We start from the raw sequence: 24656 nt of genomic DNA on the forward strand, positions 1-24656 counted from the left end.
TAAAATGTGACCAGAGAGTATATTATGCATAACTGACCAATGGTCATTTACATTTTTCCCTTTTTCTATCCCATCCCTCACTCCTTATTTCCCTGAAGCCAGTGGTCATCCTATGCCCCTAGTTTTAGGAGACAGACACAGTAAGGCATCTAGTATCCCACTGGCTTTTTATAAAAAAAAAGCTACATTAACATAAAATAAATTACATATTTAAAATACATGATTGTGCATGCAACTGTACAACCAGCCTTACCATCAAGAGAGGAAATCCATCCCTCACCCCCTCAAAGTTTCCTCCCTCCCTCTCATATCCACTGATCAGCTGTTTTAGTTGCTACAGATTGGTTTGCATTTCCTGGAATTTTCTGGAAGTGGAATCCTACTGTGTGTGTGGTCTTTGGTGTCTGGCTTCTTCCACTGAGCACTATGTTTTCAAGGTTCATCCATACTGTTGCACAACTCGGGGCTCCATTCCTGGTCACTATGACGTGGAACTCCACTGTATGGACTAACCACTGTCTTTTGTCCATCGGTGGATGGACATTTAGATTTTTTTTTTTGAGACAGAGTCTCATTTTGTCACCCTCAGTAGAGTGCTGTGGCATCATAGCTCACAGCAACCTCACACTCCTGGACTCAAGCCATCCTCTTGGCTCAGCCTCCCAAGTAGCTGGGACTATAGGCACCTGCCCTAACACCCAGCTATTTTTAGAGACAAGGTTTCACTCTTGCTCAGGCTGGTTTCCAACTCCTGAGTTCAGGCCATCCACCGCCCTGGCCTCCCAGAGTGCTAGGATTATAGGCGTGAGGCTGGACATTTGGATTGTTGATAGACCTTTTGGTTGTTACAAATCAAGCTGCTATGAGCATTTGTGTGCAAGTGTGTGCACTTTCATGTTGAACACCCAGGAAAGGAGTAGGTCATGTGGCAGATTCTTGTTTAATGTTTTAAGAAAACTGACTGACTTTTTCAAAGTGGATGTACCATGTGACATTTCCAATAGTTGCCTAGAACACTTTCCCTCTTTGCTTCACAGCTTCTTTGCCCCGGAAGGGCAGCCTCCATTGCACTACTCACTCCACACCACCCCAAAGCCTTACATGATGCCCCTTTTATTTGACCAGGTTTCACAGATTTCTGTGCTTCATGGCATACTCTCTCATGACCGTTGCCACCAATCGATTATTCTCAGTACACTACTTGCTCCATGTCTGTCTCCTTGCCAGACTAGGAGCTCTGTAGGGACAGGTCCTGATATGTGGCATCTTAAAGAGCAGGCACTTAATACACGCTTGCATCAGCAGGCCTGGGTGGCTATGTTTTGTGCTGAGTGCTACAGTGGAGATTTGGTTGGTATTTTCAACCCCAATGTATAAATGAGTAAACCGAGGCCCTAAAGTACCAGAATGACCCACCCAAGCTCCCTCTGTTTGCTGAGCTGGGTTGGAGTCCAACCAGGTCTGTGATCCCCTGCTGGTGTGGAGAAATGGTTAGTGTGCTGAGGTGGAAGGTGACCGTGCAAGAGGAGAGACAGATGGTTCACAGGAGGCTTTGAAGGCCAGGATGAGAAGGGCGTGCTGCACCCCTGCTGAAGAGCTTTGAAAGTGTGCATGGCACGCCCACCCTCTCTGGCAGCACATGGGTCCCTCAGGGAGCCTGAGCCTGCATGATTAGGTGCCACCACTCACCCTTTCTGTATCTCTGCAGCTAAGCCCTGGTAACAGGCATTTCCGGTTTCCGGCCAGCTCCTTGCGGCTGGGGTGGGGGTGGGGACTGACTGGGGCTCCCTTCTCTCAGACCTTGGAGGCCTCTGTTTCTGCACGCAAACTGCTTCCCTGAAGGAGTGTGGCAGGGTGGCCTACCTTTCCAGCTCTTTCTTTGTCTTGGGCAGGGTTGTGCTGATGGGGAACATGCTGGCAAGTGGGGGGAAGAATGAGCCTCAGGGTTTACCACAGAGCAGCTGAGTGCTGATTTGCATGTGGGCAAGCTACCAGTCCTACAAGTGGCCTTCTCTGAGTTTCTGGAGGAAGGGAGGGGGAAGTTAGGGGGCTGCTCCCTAACAGGGAAGACCTGTACACACATGCCTCCCCTCCTCCATTTGTTTAAAGGTCGTTCTGTCCTTTGACACCTTCTCATGCTTTCAGTTGACTGGGACGTCCTTCTGGTGGTCTAACCGCAGTCGCCACTGCTGACTGAGGGAGCCCCTTTCTTTTACTGGCTCCACCCCACTCTGGAGGGCTGATGAATCATAGCCCCTTTCCCCTCTTTGAGCGATCACATGACTGAGGGGAAGTCTCAGAAGGCTCAGCTGATCTCCCTGAGGTCAGGAGGGAACTTCCTCCCTTGGATCAAGATGGAGACAGCCATCTACTCTGTTGCCTCTGGTGACTTCTCAGCCCTGTATGAGGCCAGGCTACAACCCACAAAGGCTGCCAGGCTGGAGAGTGGTACATGTTTTTTGTGACACATGCTGACCTTCTTCCCCGCTCCGTCATGCCACCTCATATTAAGCTCCAGGAAGAGCTTAGTGTGTTTCAAAAGAGGTGGTGGTGGGGGATGCAGTGGTTAGGGCATGGCCTCTGGGCTCAGTGTGCTGGTATCTTATTCCCCTTTCCTACCTGCGTGGCCTTGGGTAGGTGATATCCTCTCTGAGCCTCAGCTGTCTCATCTGTCAACATCTCTTACTAAGCATTTCTTATGTGCTGTGCCAGGGATGGTACTAGGTGTTGAGGCCACAGCAGTGAACTAAATGCACAAAGATCCCTGCCCTCATGGACCTGATCCACATGTGTGTGTCTGTGTGCAGTTTAATGAGGGGAAGCATAGACAGACAAAAATAAAATAAGTAAGTGAAATATATGGCATGCCAGATAATAACTTTTATTGGGAGAAAAATAAAGCAGAGAAGGGAGATGGGGAATGCTGTTTGTGTGTGTTGCAGTTTTAAACAGAGTGATTAGGGAAAGTCTCACCAAGAAGTGACATTTTAGCAAAGCCCTGAAAGAGACAAAGGGAGGAGCTATGGAGTTAGCTGGGGATATATACCATGAACAAAGAGAATAGCTGGTGCAAAGGCCCTGGGGTGGATCATTCCTGACATGTTCTAGGAATGGTGAGGATGCCTGTGTGACTGAAGCAGAGTGAGCAACAGTAAGGGAGTGGGGACAGGATGGCAAGGAGTGCATGGGTGACCCAAATGCAGTCCGCCAGCTGTTTTTGTAAATGTAGTTTACTGGAGCATACATACAGAGCATGCTTTTGTGCTGCAATGGCAGAGTGGAGTAGCTGCAACTCAGAACACATGTCCCACATGGCTGAAAATTTTTGGTATCTAGCCCTTGACAGGAAAAATTTAATAAGGTCCTAAATCAAAGGGACTTACATCATTCAAGGAATTTTTTGACTCATGCAATGGAAATCGTATGTGAATTTTAAGATGTCTTGATTCAGTAGCTCCAATGTCATCAAAGGGTGAATGTCTCTTTGTGATGGCTTCTTTGTCAGGCTTAGGCGACTTTAAGATCTCCCTCTCAGGGCTGAAAAGTGGCTGTGGTTGTTCCAGACATCATAATCTTACCCTTGACCACTTCCAAATCACTGTCCTAGAAGCTGGAGCTTAAGATCTGGGATTTAAACTTTCTCACTGGTCTGAATTGGGTCACATTAATGATCTCTGAACCAATAGCCACAGGAAAAGGAATAGCCTATGCTAATTGACTGGACCTGAGTGTAGAGCCTCTCATTTCATGTGGCCTGAAGAGAAAGGGGAAGGGCTATGTTTTTGAAGGTAAATCAGGGTTCTTGGATGTGTGTGTGTGTGTATGAATGGACTTAAATAGAATTGATGATTAAGCTGGGCTTAATATCAGTTCAAGGTTGATATGGCCCTGCTATAGTGTTAGGAACCAATGTCTTCTATTTTGTTGCTGTGACACCTGTGGAATATTTCCTTTGTCTTCTATTCCCAAGAAAATTCACCCCCATACCCACTTCCTAGCCAGAGTAAAGACAAGAGAATGTCCTTCATGTTTAAAAATCCCACCAGAAGGGCAGTGCCTGTGGCTCAAAGGAATAGGGTGCCGGCCCCATATGCCGGAGGTGACAGGTTCAAACCCAGTCCCAGCATTTATATATATATAAATCCCACCAGAAAAATCACACCTTTCATATCCCATTGGCTAGAACTTGGTCATGTGACCACACCTAATATATCAGTTAGCTACGACTGCAAAAGTGCTGTGTAACAAACAACCAGAAAAATTTGGCATTATGGAACAATAAGTAAGCACACATGAGTATCAGCTGGCTTTACTGATCTCAGTTGGGCTAGGCCAGGATCTGTCATTCTCCTTCTAGTACTGACAGACTAGCCCTGTGGTGATGGTGGGGAGAGAAAACTGAAACATCCAATGCATTTTGAAGCTTAGGCTAAGAATTCTTTTTGGCCTTATTCTATTTGATAAAGCAAGTCACATGGCCAAAGCGAAACCCAAGAGATGGGGAAGTATATTCTGCTCACAATGGGAGAACCCTGCAAAGGAATCCAGGGAGAGGTGAAGAATTGCAGCCATTAATGTTGTCTGACAGCTGGATGGCAAGAGACTGGGAAAAGTTATTTTTATTCCAAGAGGCCATGTACCTAGCTAAAAATTGAGAGCCTTATTGTTATGCAAAAGAGAAGAATGTATATTAAGGCCACCGTCTGTGTATACCCCAAAGGTAGTAAAAAAGAATACCATGGAGCTTTGGAAGCTTAGAGTCTGCTCTTAACCTGGTCTGGGAGTAAACATGTTACAGGAGGATTCTAAAAGGGCTTTTCTATTGTTCTAGGAAGTAATGTCTAAGATGAGAGGATGGGTACATCAGTTAGCTTTTGTTACATAACAAGCAACCCCCCAAATGGAATGAAAATAACATTTGTGATTTTTATTGATTTGGGGAACAGTCTGGGCAGATCTGCTGATTTCTGTGAGGGTGGCCTCAAACCCATGTCTAGTGGTTGGCAGGTGGGCTAGCACAGGGTATCTTCAGCAGGGACTGTCAATCTCTGCTCCATATGGCCTCTCATCCTCCAGCACTATAGCCTGAGAGTGAGCTCTTCAATTTGGTAGGAATGTTCCAGGAAAACAAGAGGAGAAGTTGCAAGGTCTCTTGATGTCTAAACTCATTCTATCAGTCCAACCAAGTCAAGAGGTCAGTCCAGGCACAAAAAATGGAAACAGATTCCACCCCTCAATGGCATGAGCTGGGAAGGATTTAAAACCTACCACAAAGGGCACTCAGGCAGAGGTGTCCTAATATACAAGGGCTGGAGAAAAGAGACATTAAAAATATGTTGCCTGTAGGGTGTGGAAACATTTTCACCTGACTGGAGAAGAGGTAGGAGAGGTAGAATGAAGAAAAGGGTATAGTCATTGGAGAAGTCAGCAGGGCCCATGGTGAAATTGGGCTTTGCCTTAAGGATCTTGGAGAATAGTGGCAACATTTCAGGTAGTGATCCACATGGTCATATTTGCTGTGTGAAGGTGGGCTGGGCAGAGTAAATAATAAATCGGGAGAGGCCGTTGCAGTCAAAAGGTGAACAGTGGTGGTGGCTGCTCAAGGATTTGGTAATGAAGATGGAGTGAAGGGTATGGATGTGAGGGACATTTGGATGTGGAATCCAAGGGTGATTGACTGATTGGAAGTACGGGATTCAATGAGTCAATACTTGCAGTCATTCCTGGCTTGTAGAAAATACTCTGTAAACTCTAACTTGTTTATGAAGGATGGGGGAATTTGAGAATCATCTTGGGGTTCCTAAGAATGATTGATGATGTAGCCATCACTGAGGTGGGGAGGCTGGGACAGGAGGCAAGTTTGAATTGCCAGCGATGTCAGTCTCAGACCTACAGATTTGGAGGTGCCCACCATTGAAGGGATGAACCTGTTTACTGAGTTATAAGAAAAGAAATTGATGGCAATGGACTTGGCGGTGGCTCACACCTGTAATCCCATAGTTTGGGAGGCCAAGATGGGAGGATCACTTGAGGCCAGGACTTTGAGACCAGTCTGGACAACATAGCAAGACTGTGTCTCTATAAAAAGATCAAAAAATGAGCTGGGCATGGTGGCATGTACCTATAGTCCCAGTTGTGTGGGAGGCTGAGGTGGGAGGACTGATTGAGCCCAGGAGTTTAAGGTTGCGATGAGTTGTAACACTACTGCACTCCAGCCTGCGTGATAGAGAAAGACCCTATCTTTTAAAAAAAGAAACTGATAATAATAAAAAAGGTGCTTTTAGTTGTTGTTTGGAAAACCTGGTCCTGGGATGGAAAATAAGTCCAGAGAGTCTTCTAGATTCCCATGTTGTTTCTTTCTTTATTTTTTTAAATTGACATTTTATTTTATTTTTTGTTGGGGATAGGGCAGTATCTTTAATTTATTTCTTTTTTTGCAAGGTTTTGTTTGTTTGACTGCAGGTGTGGGTTGGGGAGGGGCTTGGCAAGCCTGACCCGGTGTTCTGCTCAGCAGAGGGAGGAGGCCCACGTAGGTGCTGGTGGTTGAAGGGAACCAGCCAGACGAGAGCAGCCAGACGCACTGATTTCGAGGCTTTGTGTTCATTTTGCCCTGGGCCCCTTCTCGATAGGCTTTCCAATGCCCTTCCCCCGGAGCTTGAGGCCAATGGCTCTCTTGATTTTTCCCAGAACCTGGTTATTAGGAATAGCCCGTCCACTCTCATAGTCTGCAATCACTTGAGGCTTTTCATTGATTTTCGTGGCCAGATCCTTCTGTGTGAGCCCCTTGCTCTGCTGGCCCTGCTGGATCACTTTGCCCACTTCCAGAGTCACCCTGCTCCTCTGTCTCCGGGTCCAGCTTGGCTGTGTTCTTGGTGATTGAATGCTGTTTGTTCTGGCCAGCAGCCCATTTCTTGGAAGTCTCCACAGCTCCTCGTCTCTGAGCCGCTCAGATGGCCTGCTTGGATTTGGCCTGGGCGGCCCTGGGGCCCTTCTCACGCAGCGCGATCTCGGTGTTCCAGTCGCTCTCGGCCAGTGCGTGGCAGGCGGGGGCGGCGGTCCGTCAGGCGGCTCCGCGGCAGCTGCTCGAGACCCGGTGCGGTGACGCGACGTCTATTTCTAATTTCTTTTTATGTCAGGTTAACAGGAGGGTACAAATGATTGGGTTACAATGCTTGCATTTGTTAGGTAGAGGCCCTGTTGCAGTTGTGTCCTGCACCCAGGAGGCGTCCGTGTACCCTTACCCTGTGCCCGTTAAGTCGGAGCTCACCAATCCTCCTCCCATCTTTCCTTCCCTCTCCCTCCCGTGTCCTCCCCTCTTCCCCCATCTTGAACTTAATTGAGTTTTTCTTCTTTGTGGGCTTGTATTAGTTCATTTACATACTGGCTTTAGGTTAGTATTGAGCGTATTGGATACCTGTTTCTCCATTCTTGTGATGCTTTACTAAGAAGAATGTGTTCCACCTCCAGCCAGGTTAATACCAAAGAGGTAGTCTCCATCTTTTTATGGCTGAGTAGTATTACATGGTATACATATACCACAGTTTGTTAATCCATTCTTGGGTTGGTGGGAATTTGGGTTACTTCCACATCTTGGTGATTGTGAATTGAGCTGTGATAAACCATCTAGTACAAATGTCTTTATGATAAAATGATTTTTTTTCTCCTGGGTAGATATGTAGTAATGGGATTGTGGGGGTAAAATGGGAGGTCTAATTTGAGTTCTTTAGGATTCTCCATACTTCCTTCCAAAGACACTGTGTTGTTTAGTTACTTCCTCAGTGAATATTTAATGGACACTACCCCATACTACCATGTGATGTTCAGGCTCCAGTGGTGACTGAGCCCCAGGCCATGCCTTTATCTTGTGGAGGATGGTTACAAACCTTGTGGTCAGGCCTGGGATAGAGAGGGACTCTATTCTAAGGGAGCCTGCAATTGAGGGAGAGTGAGGACTCTGCCTGGCCGAAGAAGTTGGGTATGATTTCCTGGATGAAGAGTTATGGGGTCTTATGGGTTTTGAAGGATGTAGAGGAGTTCACCAGGCATATGTGAGAGACACATTTAGTTCAGCTACCAGTCCTTTGTTCATCTCTCTGCATATAATTATGGGAAGAATTGACAAGAGCAGTGAAGAGTCATGGGGCCTCTGAGGATCAGATGGTTCACAACTGGCTCTGGCCCAGAGGATACTGTATTAGGATAACACTACCTATTGTAGTGGACAAGCCTTTTCAGTTTATTGACTTGATGCAGTAAAATATATTTCTTGTCTACATAACAGTTCATTGCATGTGTTCCTGATTCCAGGTGGGGGTACTTTTCCCTAGGTGGTGATTCAGGGACTTAGGCGTGTGTCTTTGTCATCTCTTAGAGTCTCAGACTGAAGAAAACAGGGAGAAAGAGGATATGGAGAAATCATTGCTACTTCTTAAATACATCACCCTCAAAGTGGTACACATGAAAATGCTGGTATTCTATTGGCCAAACCAGTCACATGACCACATCCATAGGTAAGAGGGGATGAGAAATGTAGTCCTTGCCTGGGCAGCGAATTTCCAGGAGCCATTCCATATTATGAAAGGGAGGACATGATTTTGGTGGATTGCTAATGGTCTCTGCCACAAGCAGCAACAGAAATAGAACTGAGGTCTGGGAGGTAGGAGACAGTTTATTTTGTATTCTTGAGTAAACCTTTCTCCCTTTTGGGGTTTTTCCTGTCTTCTGGGGGATGAAGACTGGAAACTGATTCGGTATCTGAGGTCTCTTCCAGTTTCAAAAATTTATGGGTCAGTAAATGCTTTTGGACTTCTCAGCTGGAGCTGGAATTGTGATGATGATGATGGTGGGATGGGAATGGTCATAAAGATGACGGTGATGATGTATGATGATAGTGATGGTGCTATTGATGATAGTGGTGATGATAAAGATAGTTTCCATCTATTGAAATGTCAAGCCCTTACAACAACATGATATAGTAGGGGCCAGGCACAGTGGCTTATGGCTATAATCCTAGCATTTTAGGAGGCTGAGGCAGAAGGATCACTTGAGTTCAGGAGTTCAAGAACAGCCTATGCAAATTGAGACCCTGTGTCTACAAAAAGAAAAAAAAAGTGATACAGTAATCCTCTATACTAGTTTGTCTTTACCCCTATTTTTACCTATTTACTGCTGAGAACATATTATTCCCAAATTTATCAGTCAAGGAAAACAACAATTTATTATGCTCATGGATTATTTAGGTCAGGAATTCTGAAATGGCTCAGCTGGGAAGTTCCCATTTGGGGTTTCTTAAGACGTTGCAATCAAATGTTGACTGAATTGGCAGTCATCTGTCATCTGAAACATTGACTGGGAGCTGTGAGCTCATGGGGGGGATACATCTTGGAGGTTGGCTACTATAATCTCATTGTTTTCATTACTGTAAATTTATTATAAATCTTGATATCCGATAAGACTCATATCACCACTTTGTTTTCCCTCTGAAGGAGTATGCTGACTATTCATAACTCTATGCTTTTTGATATAGTCTCAGGATTCATATGTTAAATTCAGTGAAAAACCATTTGGGGTTTTAATTAAAATTGAGTCTTACTAGGAAATAAAGAGAAAAGGAAGAGAAAAGAATGGGCATATTTTTTACTCTACTTAGGTCTTTCTTTCATGTCTTTCGGTACAATTTTATAATTTTCTTCATAAAGAATTTGCATGTCTTTTTGTTAGGTTTATTAGATGTCACTAGTTTTATATGTTGATTTGTTTTACCTTTTTAAAGGCTATGGCAGATGGTACCCTTTCTAAATTCAAGTCTGATTTTCTTATAGTGAAATGCTAAGTACTTTGGTTTACCATCAATCAGTTCTCTCTGTGTACACTTGTGCAATCCATACCCTTATCAACACACATTTCCATCACTGTGGCCTCTCTGAGTCAATCTGTCTTCCTCCGGCCCCAGAAGTAACCACTGATTTGATGTCTATTACCATAGGTTAGTTGTGCTTATTCTCAGATTTCACAAAGTTACCTTTTTTTAAAAAAAAAAAAGGTAATATTTTCTGAGTGATTGTTGCTGATGCACCCGCACACAATGGACTTTGTATATTAGGTTTGTATTCAGCAACATTGCCAAATAATTTCATTAATTACAGCAATTTGTTTGCATATTCTTTGGGGCTTTCTACATTCATGATTGTTTCTCCTGCAAAAATGACCACTGTGTTTCTTTCTTTACTTTTTTCTTTGTCTTGTCTTGCAGTGCAGGCACGTTAAATAGAAATTGTGATGGTGAGAACCCTTGCTTTCTGATTTCAGAGAGAATCTTTTCAACATTTGTTATTAAATATGTTTTGCTCTAGGTTTTTTGAAGGTTTTTTTTTATGAGATTACATAAATTCTCTTCAATGCTTACTTTGCCAAGAGTTATTTTTTCTCTCTTCTCTTTTTTTTTTTTTTTTGGCCGGGACTGGGTTTGAACCTGCCACCTCTCGCATATGGGGCCAGTACCCTACTCCTTTGAGCCACAGGCGCTGCCTTCTCTTTTCTTTTTTAATATTACAAATGAATGTTGAATTGCTACTCTGTCTTTTATGTGTCTTTGTTGTAAATTTCTCTTTTTGACAAAGGGAAGAAAGTTTGGGTAAGAGCCTTGGGCAAATGACAGGATCTAGTTATAATCAAATCACATTGTTTGAATCCTGTTTATTTTACAGTTGCTTCTCTTTGTAGCAAATGGTCTTAGTTTTCCTTTTATAGTGGAAAGTAAAGTTCTCTTTTAAAATATGTTTATTATTATATGTTAATTTAAAGTTCATGTTCCATATCTTCAAGTTCCATGTTCCATTGGGTTAGGTAGACTGTGGATGTGGCAGCAGTTGAGAAGAAGATATGATCTGAAGATGGAAGAACACAAATACAACAAACACTGGGTACAGCATCATTTCCTACAGACTGCTATGGCGTAGTGATTAAATGCAGGCTTCAAAGTCATGCTGCCTGAGTCTGCATTTTGCTGTGTGGTCCTGCCTCAGTTTCCTTATCTGCAGAAGGAGGATGATAATAGTACTTACTTCGTAGGGTTGTGGCAAAGATTCCATGTTATCCTAGTAGAGTACTTGGAATTGAATCCACAGTGGATGGGTGCTCATGCTGGCTATGTTTGGGGGCTGAGATGAAGCTGTGTTGGGGAGTGTGGGCTCTCGGCTCACACCATCCGGGAGCTCCATTGCAACTCCTCTACTGACTGATTCTTGCTGTTAATAATCTCAAAAAAAAATTTCTTTACTTGTTATATTTTATTCCTTTGGCTATTGTAATTATTTTTGGGGAAATATTATTTATTTATTCATTCATTATTTGTTTCAGAATTTTAGGGGGTACAGATTTTGCTTACATACTTGATCTTTGTACGGACTGAGTCAGAGTTATAAGTGTGCACTGTATCCGACAGGTGTGAGTTTACTCATCTCTCCTGCCCCCTACCCTGCTATTCATAATCTTGTGCAGCACTCCCTCCCAACCAAAGCTTGCTTTCTTGCAGGTGAAATGGGCATGAATACAGTGTGATAATGAGCAATGGAATTCATCTGGGCACCCAACCATGTGTAGTAGGCATTCAAGGGATGCAGATGATGTCCTGGCAGAGGCACAGAGCAGGAGTCAACAATCGTATCTGATCACCTGGGGAGGCTGTTAAAGTGAAGATTTCCAGGCTCCACTGCCAGCCATTCATTTGCCAATTATATTTGGAGGGTCTTATATGTGCCAGGTACTATTATAGATGCCAGCTGTCCACCAGGCAATGAGACAACAGCCCTGCCTCTTCAAACTGACATTATATTTTGGGGAGAAGGATAATAAATAGAACAAATGAAGCACAGTAGTGGGGACACACAATGCCAGAGTAGGGGGTGTCATTTTAAATAGGGAGGTCAGAGGAGGTCTCACTGGGGGTGACCTTTGAGCAAAGACAAAGAAGGTAGCAAGGAGCCTTGTGGACCTGCTTGTGCTGCCATAACAAAGCACCACATCTCATAATAAGTGCCCCTTTCCCCTCTCCCTCTTGCTTACTCTACTCCAGCCACATGGGCCCCCTCACTGTTCCTCCAACACACCAGGTGTGGTCCTGCCTCAGGGCCTTTGCCTGGGCTGTTCCCTCTTGGAATATATTTTCTCCTACATTATGGGTTGAATTGTGTGCTTCCAAAATTTAAATGGTGTAGTCCTAACCTCTGGTGCTTCTCATCATGACTGTATTTGGAGATCGGGTCATTACAAAGATAATTAAGTTGAAATGAAGTCATAGAGTGGGCATTAATCTAATCTGACTGGTATCCTTCAAAGAAGAGAAGATTCAAAGCTCAATTCTCAATCGCCAAGATATGGAAACAACTCAAGTGCCTATCAACCCAGGAATGGATTAACAAACTGTGGTATGTGTATACCATGGAATATTATTCAGCCATAAATAGACGGGTAGATGGAGACTTTACCTCTTTTGTATTAACCTGGATGGAGTTGAAACACATTCTTCTTAGTAAAGTATCACAAGAATGGAGAAGTAGGTATCCAATGTACTCAATACTAACGTGAAGGCAGTAGATGAGCTAATACATGCCCACATAAGAGAAAAACTTAATTCAATTGAAGTTGGGGGAGGGGGCTAGTGTGCTCCCACTTACTGGGCATACTGTAAAGGTATATAGCACACCTCCTGGGTGTGGGACACCACTAACAAATGCAAACATTGTAACCTAATCATTTGTACCCTCATATTAATCTGAAATAAAAAATAATTTCAATTAAAAAAAAAGAAGAGGCGATGAGGACACAGGTGCAGAGAGCAGGAAGACCACATTAAGATGCATGTTAAAGTGGTCATCTGCTAACCAAGGAGAGAGGCCCCAGAAGAAACAACTCTGCCAATACCATGATCTTGGACTTGTCATCTCTATAACTGTTCTGGACATTTCTTTCCTAGGAATGGAATCATACAGTATGTGGCTTTTTGCAACTGGTTTTTTTCACTGAGCCTGTTTTCAAGGTTCATCCATGTGGTAGCATAAAACAGCATTTTGCTCCTTTTAAAAAAATGGCCGAGTACTATTTCATTCTATGGATTTAGCTGCATAGGACATTGCATGTAAATGGAGTCATATGACATGTGACTTAGGAAGATGCATTCTAAGCAGCCTTCCTGAGGGCTGCTCTGTCTTTGTGGAGATGGTTGGGGGCTCTCAGAGAGTCTGCGTGCTGGGAAGGCTGGTGGACAGAAGGTTGGTTAGAATTCTTTAGGGTCTGAGGAACCTCAGAGAAAACTGAGCCCACTGGGATACTGGATGAACCAATATTGGGCAAATGCAAGAGCAGAAGGTGTTTTGTTTTGTTTTAAACCAAAGCCAGATATCAAACAGCCAGGGCCACATCCAATGTTAGTTAATATGTTTTGGTTGCAAGTGTCAGTAATCCAACCTCAATCGGCTTAAACGTGATAAGAATGTTTTGGCTCATGAAATCTAAAAATTCAAGGATATTTCATACAAATGAAGTTATATGCTATGTGGTCTTTTGTGTCTGGCTTTTTTTTTTTTTTTACTTGGCAGAATATTTTTGAGGGTCACCCACATTGTAGCAGGTGATAGTGCCTCATTCCTTTTTATGGCGGAATAATGCTCCATTGCATGGAGAGACTACTTTTATTTGTCTGTCTGTGATTAATTTTACATTTGCAAATTTTACCTCCATTAAAAAAAGACTTCTGTTATGGTTTGATCTTCATCAGGAGAAAGTCAATCTCGTGGCAGGAGAGGCCTGTGGTTTCTTTTTTCTCCTTTACACCAAGTGGCCTAGGGATCAGTTTGTCCTCTGCCTTTTCATTCCCTTCCTCACCCTCATTTCTTTCTCTCCCCCTATAGTTTCTATGCCTTAAAAACATTCGGACTTTCCTGTCCACCTGCTGTGAGAAGTTTGGCCTCAAGCGGAGCGAGCTCTTTGAAGCTTTTGACCTCTTTGATGTGCAGGATTTTGGGAAGGTGAGCCAGGCACCTAACCCCAAAGATTGAATTTCAGTTCATTTACACTGGGCAAGTCCAGGGCTGTCAGGAGATGGGTAGATGAGCCAGAACAAGGCATCACACAAGGGGCAAATAGCCCTGGCTTGGAACACATGGGTCTGGGTTTGCATCTCTGCTCCACCACTTGCTGTGTGACCTTGGATATCTGGCTGTGCTTCTCTGAGCTCTGGGGCTCCTCATCTGTAACATGGGAATGCTATCATCCTGCCCCCTCTGAATAGCTATGAGAATGAAATAGAAGACAGGAGCTCAGTTAAGGGACAGTGTCATGGTGGTGAGCAGGTAGAGAAAATCCTGAGTGAGGATCCTGAGAGGCATAGGGTTTCACTTCAAGTCCACCCTCAAAACCTTGGAGTCTGAGGCTGAGTTCTGCCCGCGGGGGTGGGTCAGGGGCTTACTGAGCAGCCACGGCCCTTGTCACAGGTCATCTATACCCTGTCTGCTCTGTCCTGGACCCCGATTGCACAGAACAAGGGGATCATGTGAGTAACCACCCAGGTTTTGGGAGATTTAGCCCCAGTCAGACGATCTCCTTGAAGCCCTCCTCCCACACAGTCCCCAGGCCTCTGGCTCACACCCTCCTGGCTCCCCTTAGGCCTTTCCCCACTGAGGAGGACAGCGTGGGTGACGAAGACATCTACAGTGGCCTGTCCGACCAGATTGAGTGAGTACCAGGAGCCTCCAGGGCTTGTTGGAGCCCGGTCCTGGGTGGGGGCGCTAGAGGGGCACAGACTTCCTCTGGGAGGGGTCTGAGGGATTCCCGGTCTAGGGAATCTGGTGACCCTGCCTGACACCACGTCCTGCAGCGACACAGTGGAGGAGGACGAGGATCTATACGACTGCGTGGAAAATGAGGAGGCAGAAGGTGATGAGATCTACGAGGACCTCATGCGCTCGGAGCCGGTGCCCATGCCGGTGTGTGGGACAGAGGGCAGCGTCGGGCGCTAGCGCAGGGGGCCAGCCGCGCTGCCCGCCACGCCAACGTTGGCCTCTCCTTCCCACTCTCAGCCCAAAATGACAGAGTATGACAAACGGTGCTGCTGCCTACGGGAGATTCAGCAGACAGAGGAGAAGTACACGGACACGCTGGGCTCGATCCAGCAGGTGGGCTCCTCCGACCCAGCCCCCACAGGGCGCATGCGCAAGTCCGGGCCGGCAGATGCGCGTCCACCTGTTCGGCTGCCTTTGGGGCGTACCAAGCCTTTTCTGGGTCCCCCTTGTTTTGTGTTTCTATGTCTCTCTCCCTCTTTGGGTTTCTCTGATTTTTCCCCTGTGTCTTACTTTTCTGTCTTTTTCTGTCTCTCTCCTTCCTATTTCTTTTCCCTCTGGGTCCCGCCCTACTTCCTCAGTGTCTCTTTCTCTCCCAGTCTCTGCCTCTATTATTTACCTCTCTTACGTTGTCTATGTTGAATCTCATTCCTTCGTCTGTTTCTTTTAAAAACAGCTTTTTAAGAAGTCATTAATATAACGTACAACTCACCCACTTCGAAGTATACAAGGCAGTGGTTTTTGGCATATTCATAAAGTAGCGCAGCCATCACTACTGTCTAATTTTAGAAGACTTTCAACGTCCCTTAAAGAACCCCACACTCCCTAACTGTCACCCCTCAGCCCCCAGTACCCACAATCTACCCTCTCTCTCTGTGGATCTGTCTGTTCTGGACATTCCTATAAATGGGACCACACACTCTGTGTCCTTCTGGGTCTGCTTTCTCTCACTGAGCATGACATCCTCAAGGTCCACCCACACTGCAGCCCGTGTCAGAGACTGCTTCCTTTTCATGCCCACTAATATCCCAGTGAAACACATTTTGTTAATCTATTCCCCCATTGGTGGACATTTGGGTTGTTTACACTTTGGGGCTATTATAAATAATTCTGCTATGAACATTCTGTACAAGTTTTTTTTTTTTTTTAAAGAGTTGGGATCTCTTTCTGTCACCTTGAGTGGAGTGGGCCCATAGCTCACTGTAGCCTCAACCCTTCCCAGCCTCCCAAGTATCTGGGACCACAGGTACACACCACTGCATTTGGCTAACTAATTTTTCTTTTTTAAGAGATGGGCTCTTACTATATTGCCCAGGGTGACCTTGAACTCCTGGGCTCAAGCAACCCTCCTGCCTTGGCCTCCCAAAGTGCTGGGATTATTGGCATGAGCCACAATGCCTAGCCTCCTGTACGAGTTCTTACGTGGACATTCTTTATCTCTTTTTACCCCTTTGCCTCTTTCTCTGTCTATGTTTCCTTGTCTTCTTTGTGTCTGTCTTTCTCTCTCTCTGTCTCTGCTTTTGTTTTTCTCTTTCTGTCTCTGTCTCCTTGTCCCTTTCTCTCTGGGACTGGGGTGAAGGGAAGGGATCTTATGTTCCTTCCACTTCTTCTGCAGCACTTTATGAAGCCCTTGCAACGGTTCCTCAAACCCCCAGATATTGAGATTATCTTTATCAACATTGAGGTGAGCTGGCCCACCCTCAGCCCCCTTGGGAGTTGGGAGTTGAGCAGCATGGGGTAGGTGGAGGACCCTCCCCAGCATGGCTCTCTGAGCCCCAGGCTCCGGCCCCAGCCCTTGCCCTTCCCTTTGTAGGATCTGCTTCATGTGCACATACACTTCCTAAAGGAGATGAAGGAAGCACTGGCCACCCCTGGCGCATCCACCCTCTACCAAGTCTTCATCAAATACAAGGAAAGGTGAGCCCTGGGGGGTTCAAAGGTGACTGGGATGGTTATTTGGAAGGCCTTACCCTCAGAGGCCACTAGACAGGGAGGACTTTTGGCTGTGTGCTCATGGCCAAGGGAGCTGTCTATGTCTGGTTCAGTTCCCAGCTCTGCTGTGTGGCACTGCATAGCCATGTACCCTCTCTGTGCTTCAGTGTGGTACAGGAATGTACCTCCTAGGGTTGTGGTGAGGATCCAATAAATTGATGCATAAAATGCTTAGCACAGGGCTTGGCATGCAGTAGGCACTCAGTAGGTGTTTGTTATATAAATGAACATTGGGAAGAGATGCTACCATATGCCAGGCACTGTGTCATTTAATGGTAGCATAAACTCTTGTGGGAGGTGCTATTGTTATGCCCATTTCATAGATGGAGAGACTGAGACTCAGGGTCGTCTAGCTGGGAAGAGTAGGGCCAGGACTGACACCCAGATCTGCCTAACCTTGGTGCTGGCCACTCTTATGTGGTGGCCTGTCTGCTTCTTATAGGTTTCTCATCTATGGCCGCTACTGCAGCCAGGTGGAGTCAGCCAGCAAGCATCTGGACCGTGTGGCTGCAACCCGGGAGGATGTGCAGATGAAACTGGAGGTAGGGGCTGTGTCCATCTCTGGGGAGGGCTTTTCCACTCCTTCCCAGGTCCTAGAGGCAGCAGGGAGGTGACTGGGTTGTAGATGGCTCCACTTTCTGCTGCAGCCCAGCCAGGGATCTGCCAAAGGAATTGGGAAGAGAGATACCAGCTGGCTGAGTGGAGGGAATGGAACAGGGCAGAACTGGGCCAGGCTTACATCTGGACTGACTCTTTAATATCAGGCTGATGTCCTGACCCCCAAACTGAACCCCAGCCCCAGACTGAGCCCTGACACTGACTGTGCCCCAAGCTGGACTGAACTCCAACTTCATGCTGAGCCCTGATTCCAACCAGCTCCTCATGCCAGGCTAAACCCTGACCCTGAATTGAACCCCTATCTTGGATCCATGTGTCTAGGGGAAACACAAGGCAGGGCGTGGACAGGAGGATGAGGAATCTCCAGATCTGTCCCTCTCCCATCTTTCCAACCACACTCCACTGGCAGAATGCTGGGCTTCTACCCTAGGCAGCACATGGGGCCTCCTGGTAGTTTTTAAACTGCCCCTCACCTCTTAGCATCCTTTTAACTTTTCTTTTTGGGGGTCTCTAGTGATGGACAGCTGCCCACATATTTATTCAAATCTTCCCTGCTCCCAACTCATCTTGGGCACCTGCTTGCACCTGGTCTTGACACTTACCTTGTTCTCTGATCTCACAGGAGTGTTCTCAGCGAGCAAACAACGGGAGGTTCACCTTGAGGGACCTGCTAATGGTGCCTATGCAGCGGGTGCTCAAGTACCACCTCCTCCTCCAGGTGCTGTGCCTGCCCCCTGCCAGGGCTGGGTCTGTGCACTCTCCTGTGTCTATGGAGGGGCTGGCTTGTGGAGGTTGGGGCCACTGGGAGGGGTCATTTGGGACACGTCCCAGCCTCCAGAGACCACTGATGAGGAAGGAGCTGGTGAGCCAGCATTGTTTGGAAGGGCCCCAAGAGGGAGGAGACAGGTCTGAGTGATGTCTGACTCCTTTGGGTTCCGCAGGAGTTGGTGAAACACACTCAGGATGTGATGGAGAAGGAGAATCTGCGATTGGCCCTAGACGCCATGAGGGTGAGTGTGGTGTGGGTGACAGTCACTCACATGTTGTGGATATTGCCTCTAAGCCTCCTGGAGGGGGCTGACCTATTATCCCAGGCCAGGTAGGAGGCTGGGCTGGGCGATGGGAGCTGGGGCCCAGGCTCACCTCTGCCCCACCCCCAGGACCTGGCACAGTGTGTGAATGAGGTCAAGAGAGACAACGAGACACTGAGGCAGATCACCAACTTCCAGTTGTCCATTGAGAACCTGGTGAGGTGGTGGAGCCAGGTGGTCCAGGGTGTGGCCATGTGGGGAGGGCGTGTTGGTCTCTTTCTTGGCAGCTGTTTGCCAGACTCCCTGCATGCTGTCTAGGACCAGTCTCTGGCCCACTATGGCCGGCCCAAGATCGACGGGGAGCTCAAGATCACCTCGGTGGAGCGACGCTCCAAGATGGACAGGTGGGTGGAGCCAACACATCTGGGGTGGAGCTTGGATGGGGAGTGGCCAGGCTCCTAGACCGATAGGTGGGTGGAGCCAACACTTGAAGGGTGGAGCCTGGGTAGGGCAGGGCCTGGTTTCTAGATAAGATTTGTGGACCTAGTCAACTTGGATTTGGGGAGGGGGTGTGAGCAGGGCCAGTAGATGGGTGAGTGGGCCTACCCAAACAAGGAGTGGAATCTTGATAGGCAGGGCAGAACCACTATGAATGTGTAGGTGGAGCCACGATGGGCAGGCGGTGGGGCTGACATGAATCATGTGGTTGAGGTTAGGATGGATAGGTGGATACAGGCAAGTAAGACAAAGAGTGAGAAGGGCAGGATAGGGCCCCCAAAAGTAGAGGGAACTGGGCAGAGAGGTGATGGGGCACCCTATCCATTTGCTCCCAGGTACGCCTTCCTGCTTGACAAAGCTCTGCTCATCTGTAAGCGCCGAGGCGACTCCTACGACCTCAAGGACTTTGTGAACCTGCACAGTTTCCAGGTTCGAGATGACTCCTCTGGAGACAGAGACAACAAGAAGGTGGGAGTCTGATGCCAGGGCTGGGGGGGGGGCCCTGGAGAAGGGGCAGCTTGGGGCTCTCCACTTGGGTGTGTGTATGTATTTGTGAGAGTCCATGGAAGTGTGTGTTAAGCCACGCACAGTTACTTTATCCTGGGCACTTTTTTAAGTGCTAGGACAAAAATGGAAAATAAAACAGACACAGTCCCCTCTTGTATGGCACTTACATTCCTATGGGATGCGTTCTACAAAGAACATAAAACAGGGGATGTGACCCTGATAGGTGAGGGTGGGAGGCCAGAACTTGTCTTACCTCCACAGTCCAGGAACATTCTCTGAGCTGAGGCCTCTGTCCCTCTTGCGTTTCCTCACTGTGTTCCACTCTTTCTCTTGCTTACTCTTTTTTTTTTCTAATTTCAGATTAATATGAAGGTACATACGATAAGATTACATATTTGCTTTGCAAGGTTAAAGTTCGAATGGTAGTTGTGCCCTTCACCCAGGAAGTGTGCCATATACCAACGTACTCAGTCTCTTCTGCTCTACCTTCTACTTGAGTTTAATTGAGTTTTTTCCTCATGTGAGCATGTAGCGGTTAATCCACTTTCTTCAATTTAGCACTGAGTGCCTGTGATGCTTGTTTCTCCATTGTCGCCATACTTTGCTTAGAAGAATGTTCTCTAAATCTATCTAGGTTGTTACAAAAGATAAAGTTTCCATCATGTTTTATGGCTGAATAATATTCCATGGTGTACATATGTTTCCTATCCCTTTAGTCCTCCTTCTGGAGGCCTCCCACTGCTTCCCTGTTTCTTAGCCCCTGTGCCTCCACATTGAAGTGCTAATTGCTCTCTTGCTTGTTTATGTGTCTGTCTCCCCTGTCACTTGGAGCCATGGAACAGTGTTTGCTGCTCTGTCCCCAGCTTCCAGCTAGGTGTCTGTTTCTCAGTGGGATCTCAATGAATGCTTGTCACATAGACAAATGAATGAATGACAAGCATGTCTGAGGTGTGTTCGGCTAAGGGGTGTGTATATATGTGTGTGTGTGTGTGGTTTTGGAATTCATAGATGTATATTTGGATATCCTAGGCCACACTTTACAAGGATACTATTGCATGGTGTGAGGGTCAGAGAGACTGTGTGGGCCTGTCCCTGTTCCCCCTGCAGGGGGAGGGGTCCGTGTATATGCTCCCACCCTCTGCAGAGGGGGTGGGCCTCGGTCTGAGCTCTGCTCCTCTGCAGTGGAGCCACATGTTTCTCCTGATCGAGGACCAAGGTGCCCAGGGCTATGAGCTGTTCTTTAAGACTCGAGAACTGAAGAAGAAGTGGATGGAGCAGTTTGAGATGGCCATGTGAGTCCTCCTTCCCTCCCTCTTTCTATCTTCAGAGGACTGTGTCTCGTGAGTGTAGAGGCCAGGAGGCAGGACTGTGCTCTAGTCTGCACTCAGCCCACAGTCCATCGGCTGTTCTGAACCTTATTTTCCTCATCTGAGAGATGGGAGGGACAGGCTGAAGACTGTCTTGTGTCTGTGGAATGCTGAAGCTTTGTACAAACTTCAGCCACCAGTCTGGAATTTTCTCCTTCTCCTCCTTCTTCTCTCATTCCTCCTCCTCTTCTTCTTTCGCCTCCTCCCACCTCCTCCTCCATCTTTTTATATTGAGATGAAATTCCCATTGCAGAAATTTAATCATGTCAAAGTGTACAATTTTGTTGCATTTACATTGTTGTACAACCATCACTTCTATCTAGTTCCAAAACATTTGCACCATCCTCCAAAGAAACTTTTCACCCATTAAACAGTCAGTCCCCCTCTCTCAGCCCCTAGAAACTACCAATGCACTTTCTCTCTTGACCAGTGCTCATACCAGCATTATTCAAATGTCAGTCAGTGGCTGAATGGACCAACAACATATGTGTTCCGTGTCCTGCCACAGAACAGTATTCTGCTATAAAAAGGAATAAAATGTTGGTCCTTGCTTCTTTTATTTTCCTTCACCAGTTCCAACATCTATCCTGAGAATGCCACTGCCAACGGGCATGACTTCCAGATGTTCTCCTTTGAGGAGACCACTTCCTGCAAAGCTTGCCAGATGCTGCTAAGGTGTGAGCCTGGGAGGATGGGCCTGGGTCCTGAGCATGGTCACCCATTCCTTTCTAAAGAAGGTCCCCTAAATTGTGAGGTGGGAGGCCCTACTGTGATGTTCAGTTTCCCTTTCGGGCTCTGAAGAGAACCCAAGTGGGTCCTTCATATTGTTGGCAGCATGGCCCTCCATGTCTATAAAGATGACTCTTCTTTCTCTCTCCCCTGCATCCCAGAGGCACCTTCTACCAGGGCTATCGCTGTCATCGGTGCCGGGCACCTGCACACAAAGAGTGTCTGGGAAGAGTTCCTCCATGTGGCCGACACGGGCATGGTACCAATGGGAGGGAGAGAGGTTGGGAGGGTGGCTTGGTTCTCCATGGTGTATGTCCTGTCCTATCTATTTCCTTTTCCTCCCACAGATTCCTCAGGAACTATGAAGAAGGTAAGACGTTCCACCCCCGATTCTATGTTTCTGTGCATGGCAAATCTGTACAGCTAGGAGGGATTACCCAGGAGACCTCAGCAGTGGATGAGGACAGTGATGGGGCATAGGTAGCCACACTTGCTTTCTTGCTCTGTCTTTCCAGGACAAACCACACCGCAGGGCTCAGGACAAAAAGAGGAATGACCTGGGTGAGTTGGCAGGGGCACTGTGTGGGGCAGTAGGGGAACTGACCTCCTCCAGGGACAGATCACTATCATCATATTCATACCACATAACATCCTGCTTATTATGCTGTGATCCATGTGTTCCAGTACCAGAAACCCAAAAGGAGTTTACAAATAAGTACTCAAATTCATTACTTGCTTTGGTCAAACCCTGTGAGGTAAATGCCCAGGGGATAGCAATCCTAGTCTTCCAGGCAGAAGGGGACTGCATAGGGTGAGGATCATTGGAAACCATCTTAAAGTCCAGATACCACAGCATGTAAAACCAGATATATAGACACAGGACTGGAACCCAGGGTTGCCACCAGATGGGACATACAAAAGTATGCCAGACAGGCCTACAATCTGGAGGTTAGATACATTGGCGAGTGCTGTGGATTTCAGCCCTACCACATCAGGGCAATTGCAGAGGAGCTGGCCCCAGAAAGGGGATTTTTCCTGCCAGCTCCAGAAAAACATGGCAGCTGGGGAAGTGGTTTGGACATGCACACCAAACCTTGGATTAGAGCAAGGGCCAGGAAGGAATACTGGGAGAATCTTCGCATAGCCTCAGGCAGGCCATGTAACCCTTCAATGTCAAAGCCAGATGCCTGGGGAGTGACCAAAGGAACAGCCCAGCTGATACAGTAGAAAGAAGCCACAACCGAGCAGCAGCTGAAAGAGCTTGTTGAGAAACAGAAAATCAGATCTGTAAAGTAGCCTCAGTGGAGCCTATTTTTGGTGAATCCCTTGATGTTTGGGAAAAATAGTTAAAAAGCAGTGCTTGTGTTAATGTCAGCCTATACATTCAATTGGCATTAGCTGAAGGAAATAGATTTATAAATAGCACTTGGCTATTTTAAAAGTATGTTTTAGAAATTTACTTAGAAACAAAATAAGCACAAAGTAAATCTTAAACAGGTTTACTAAGCACTGACCAAATAAAATGTATTATAGAAATCACTGCAGCAAAGGAAAAGTAATTCCAACATTAATCCCACTTCAAGAAGTTGGTAGGCTAGCAAGGAGGGTAGAACGAGAATTGTCACAAATGACTCAATAACCAGCCAGGGACAGATAAAGTGCTATGGAAAGTAATCTCCACGCTCTTCTGAACATGACGGTTTGTAAGAACACAATTTATATAATGACACAGGAAAACATAGCACATAACCATTGAAATTAAGAGTTATCCATTCTTATGTTTTCTGTTCTATTATTTTCCATTGTGTTCATTACTAAAACATGCTGATTGAGACCCCCAAATTGATTTTTATGACCTATTAATAGGTTTTGACCCACAGTTTGGAAAACATTACTGTAGGATACTTAAGATATGGGGACCATCCTGTTTAAATTTGTTTTTATAAGAAGATTAGTCATATGAGACCTGATCAGTAAGTACCCAAAGCCCAGAGTCCTGCTCTCAGAGTTTTATTTTCTGTCCCATTTCTATCTTTAAGAAATATAGACCAATGAGGAGGAGGAAGACGAGATGGCTATTTCAGTCCTCTCCATCCTGGTCATACTGGACCCACCTACAGCCTCCAGTCCATAAGGCTAAGAGAATGAACTTGTGTTACTTTGGTAGCTTAAAGAAAAAAGTATAATAAGAAAAAATTGTGTTCTCCAAAGTCTAGCCAATTTTCTTAGACTGGGAACTATGATGTTTTCACCCACTAATTTAATGTCTGCTTTCCTGTAAGAGCTCAAGCCTAAAGATGCAAGACTATTAGAATAAGTACTGCCACCCTCAATGTATTGGAAAGAAGTGCAAGGTGCTTTCTAAATCTTCTTGAATTTGTTGAGCTATTTTGAAATTGTAATTTTTTTTGGCTATTTAAAAATGAACAGTGAGACTAAAAAAAAAAAAATGCTAGTCTTCCATACACTGTTACCTTCACTATCTCTTCCCCCACCCCACAGTCTGAACTGGCTAGGCCCGACTCTGGTGAGAGACATTGATGTGGCTGGAGGGAGCAGTGGTACCTCATCCTTTCTTACCACAGCACGGTGTTCCACTGTGTGCTCCACTCCGTGGTTCTCACCATGGCACAGTGTTCCTCTGTGTGTTCCACTGCAAGGTTGTCTTAACTGTGGCACAATGTTCCACCATGTGTTCTGCTATGTGGTTGTTCTCACTGTGGCACAGTGGCACAGTGTTCTTCTGTGTGTACCAGTGTGTGGTTGTTGTCTCTGTGGCACAGTGTTCCACTGTGTGTTCCACTGTGCAGTTGTTCTCACCATGGCACAGTGTTCCACTGTGTGTTCCACTGTGCGGTTGTTCTCACCATGGCACAGTGTTCCACCATGTGTTCCACTGCACAGTTATTTTCACTGTGGCACAGTGTTCCTCTGTGTGTTCCACTGTGTGGTTGTTGTCTCCGTGGCACAGTGGAACACTGTGCATTCCACTGTGTGGTTGTTCTCACTGTGGCAGTGTTCCTCTGTGTGTTCCACTGTGAGGTTGTTTTTACTGTGGCACAGTGTTCCTCTGTGTGTTC

The 24656-nt window shown here is 46.3% G+C and overlaps 1 protein-coding gene and 1 pseudogene across 2 annotated transcripts in view; one reads left to right on the forward strand and one right to left on the reverse strand.

The window, feature by feature from the left end:
• The window catches only part of LOC105887804, a 13203-nt pseudogene extending 6143 nt beyond the window's left edge, over positions 1–7060 (reverse strand).
• The window catches only part of VAV1 (vav guanine nucleotide exchange factor 1), a 64839-nt gene that overhangs the window by 19375 nt on the left and 20808 nt on the right, over positions 1–24656 (forward strand). For both annotated transcript variants that reach the window (XM_003798002.3, XM_023518068.1), the window contains exons 2-19: positions 13908–14024; positions 14490–14548; positions 14662–14730; positions 14873–14981; positions 15075–15170; positions 16450–16518; positions 16648–16751; positions 17269–17368; positions 18067–18162; positions 18386–18454; positions 18605–18691; positions 18794–18879; positions 19309–19441; positions 20663–20772; positions 21421–21522; positions 21738–21835; positions 21924–21946; positions 22092–22137. In XM_003798002.3, the coding sequence (XP_003798050.1) occupies positions 13908–14024; positions 14490–14548; positions 14662–14730; positions 14873–14981; positions 15075–15170; positions 16450–16518; positions 16648–16751; positions 17269–17368; positions 18067–18162; positions 18386–18454; positions 18605–18691; positions 18794–18879; positions 19309–19441; positions 20663–20772; positions 21421–21522; positions 21738–21835; positions 21924–21946; positions 22092–22137 (1573 nt within the window). The remainder of the gene's footprint in view (positions 1–13907; positions 14025–14489; positions 14549–14661; positions 14731–14872; positions 14982–15074; positions 15171–16449; positions 16519–16647; positions 16752–17268; positions 17369–18066; positions 18163–18385; positions 18455–18604; positions 18692–18793; positions 18880–19308; positions 19442–20662; positions 20773–21420; positions 21523–21737; positions 21836–21923; positions 21947–22091; positions 22138–24656) is intronic.

This window comes from Otolemur garnettii, unplaced genomic scaffold, assembly GCF_000181295.1.
Source record: "Otolemur garnettii isolate 467f Iridium unplaced genomic scaffold, OtoGar3 scaffold00127, whole genome shotgun sequence".
Taxonomy (NCBI): Eukaryota; Metazoa; Chordata; class Mammalia; order Primates; family Galagidae; genus Otolemur; species Otolemur garnettii.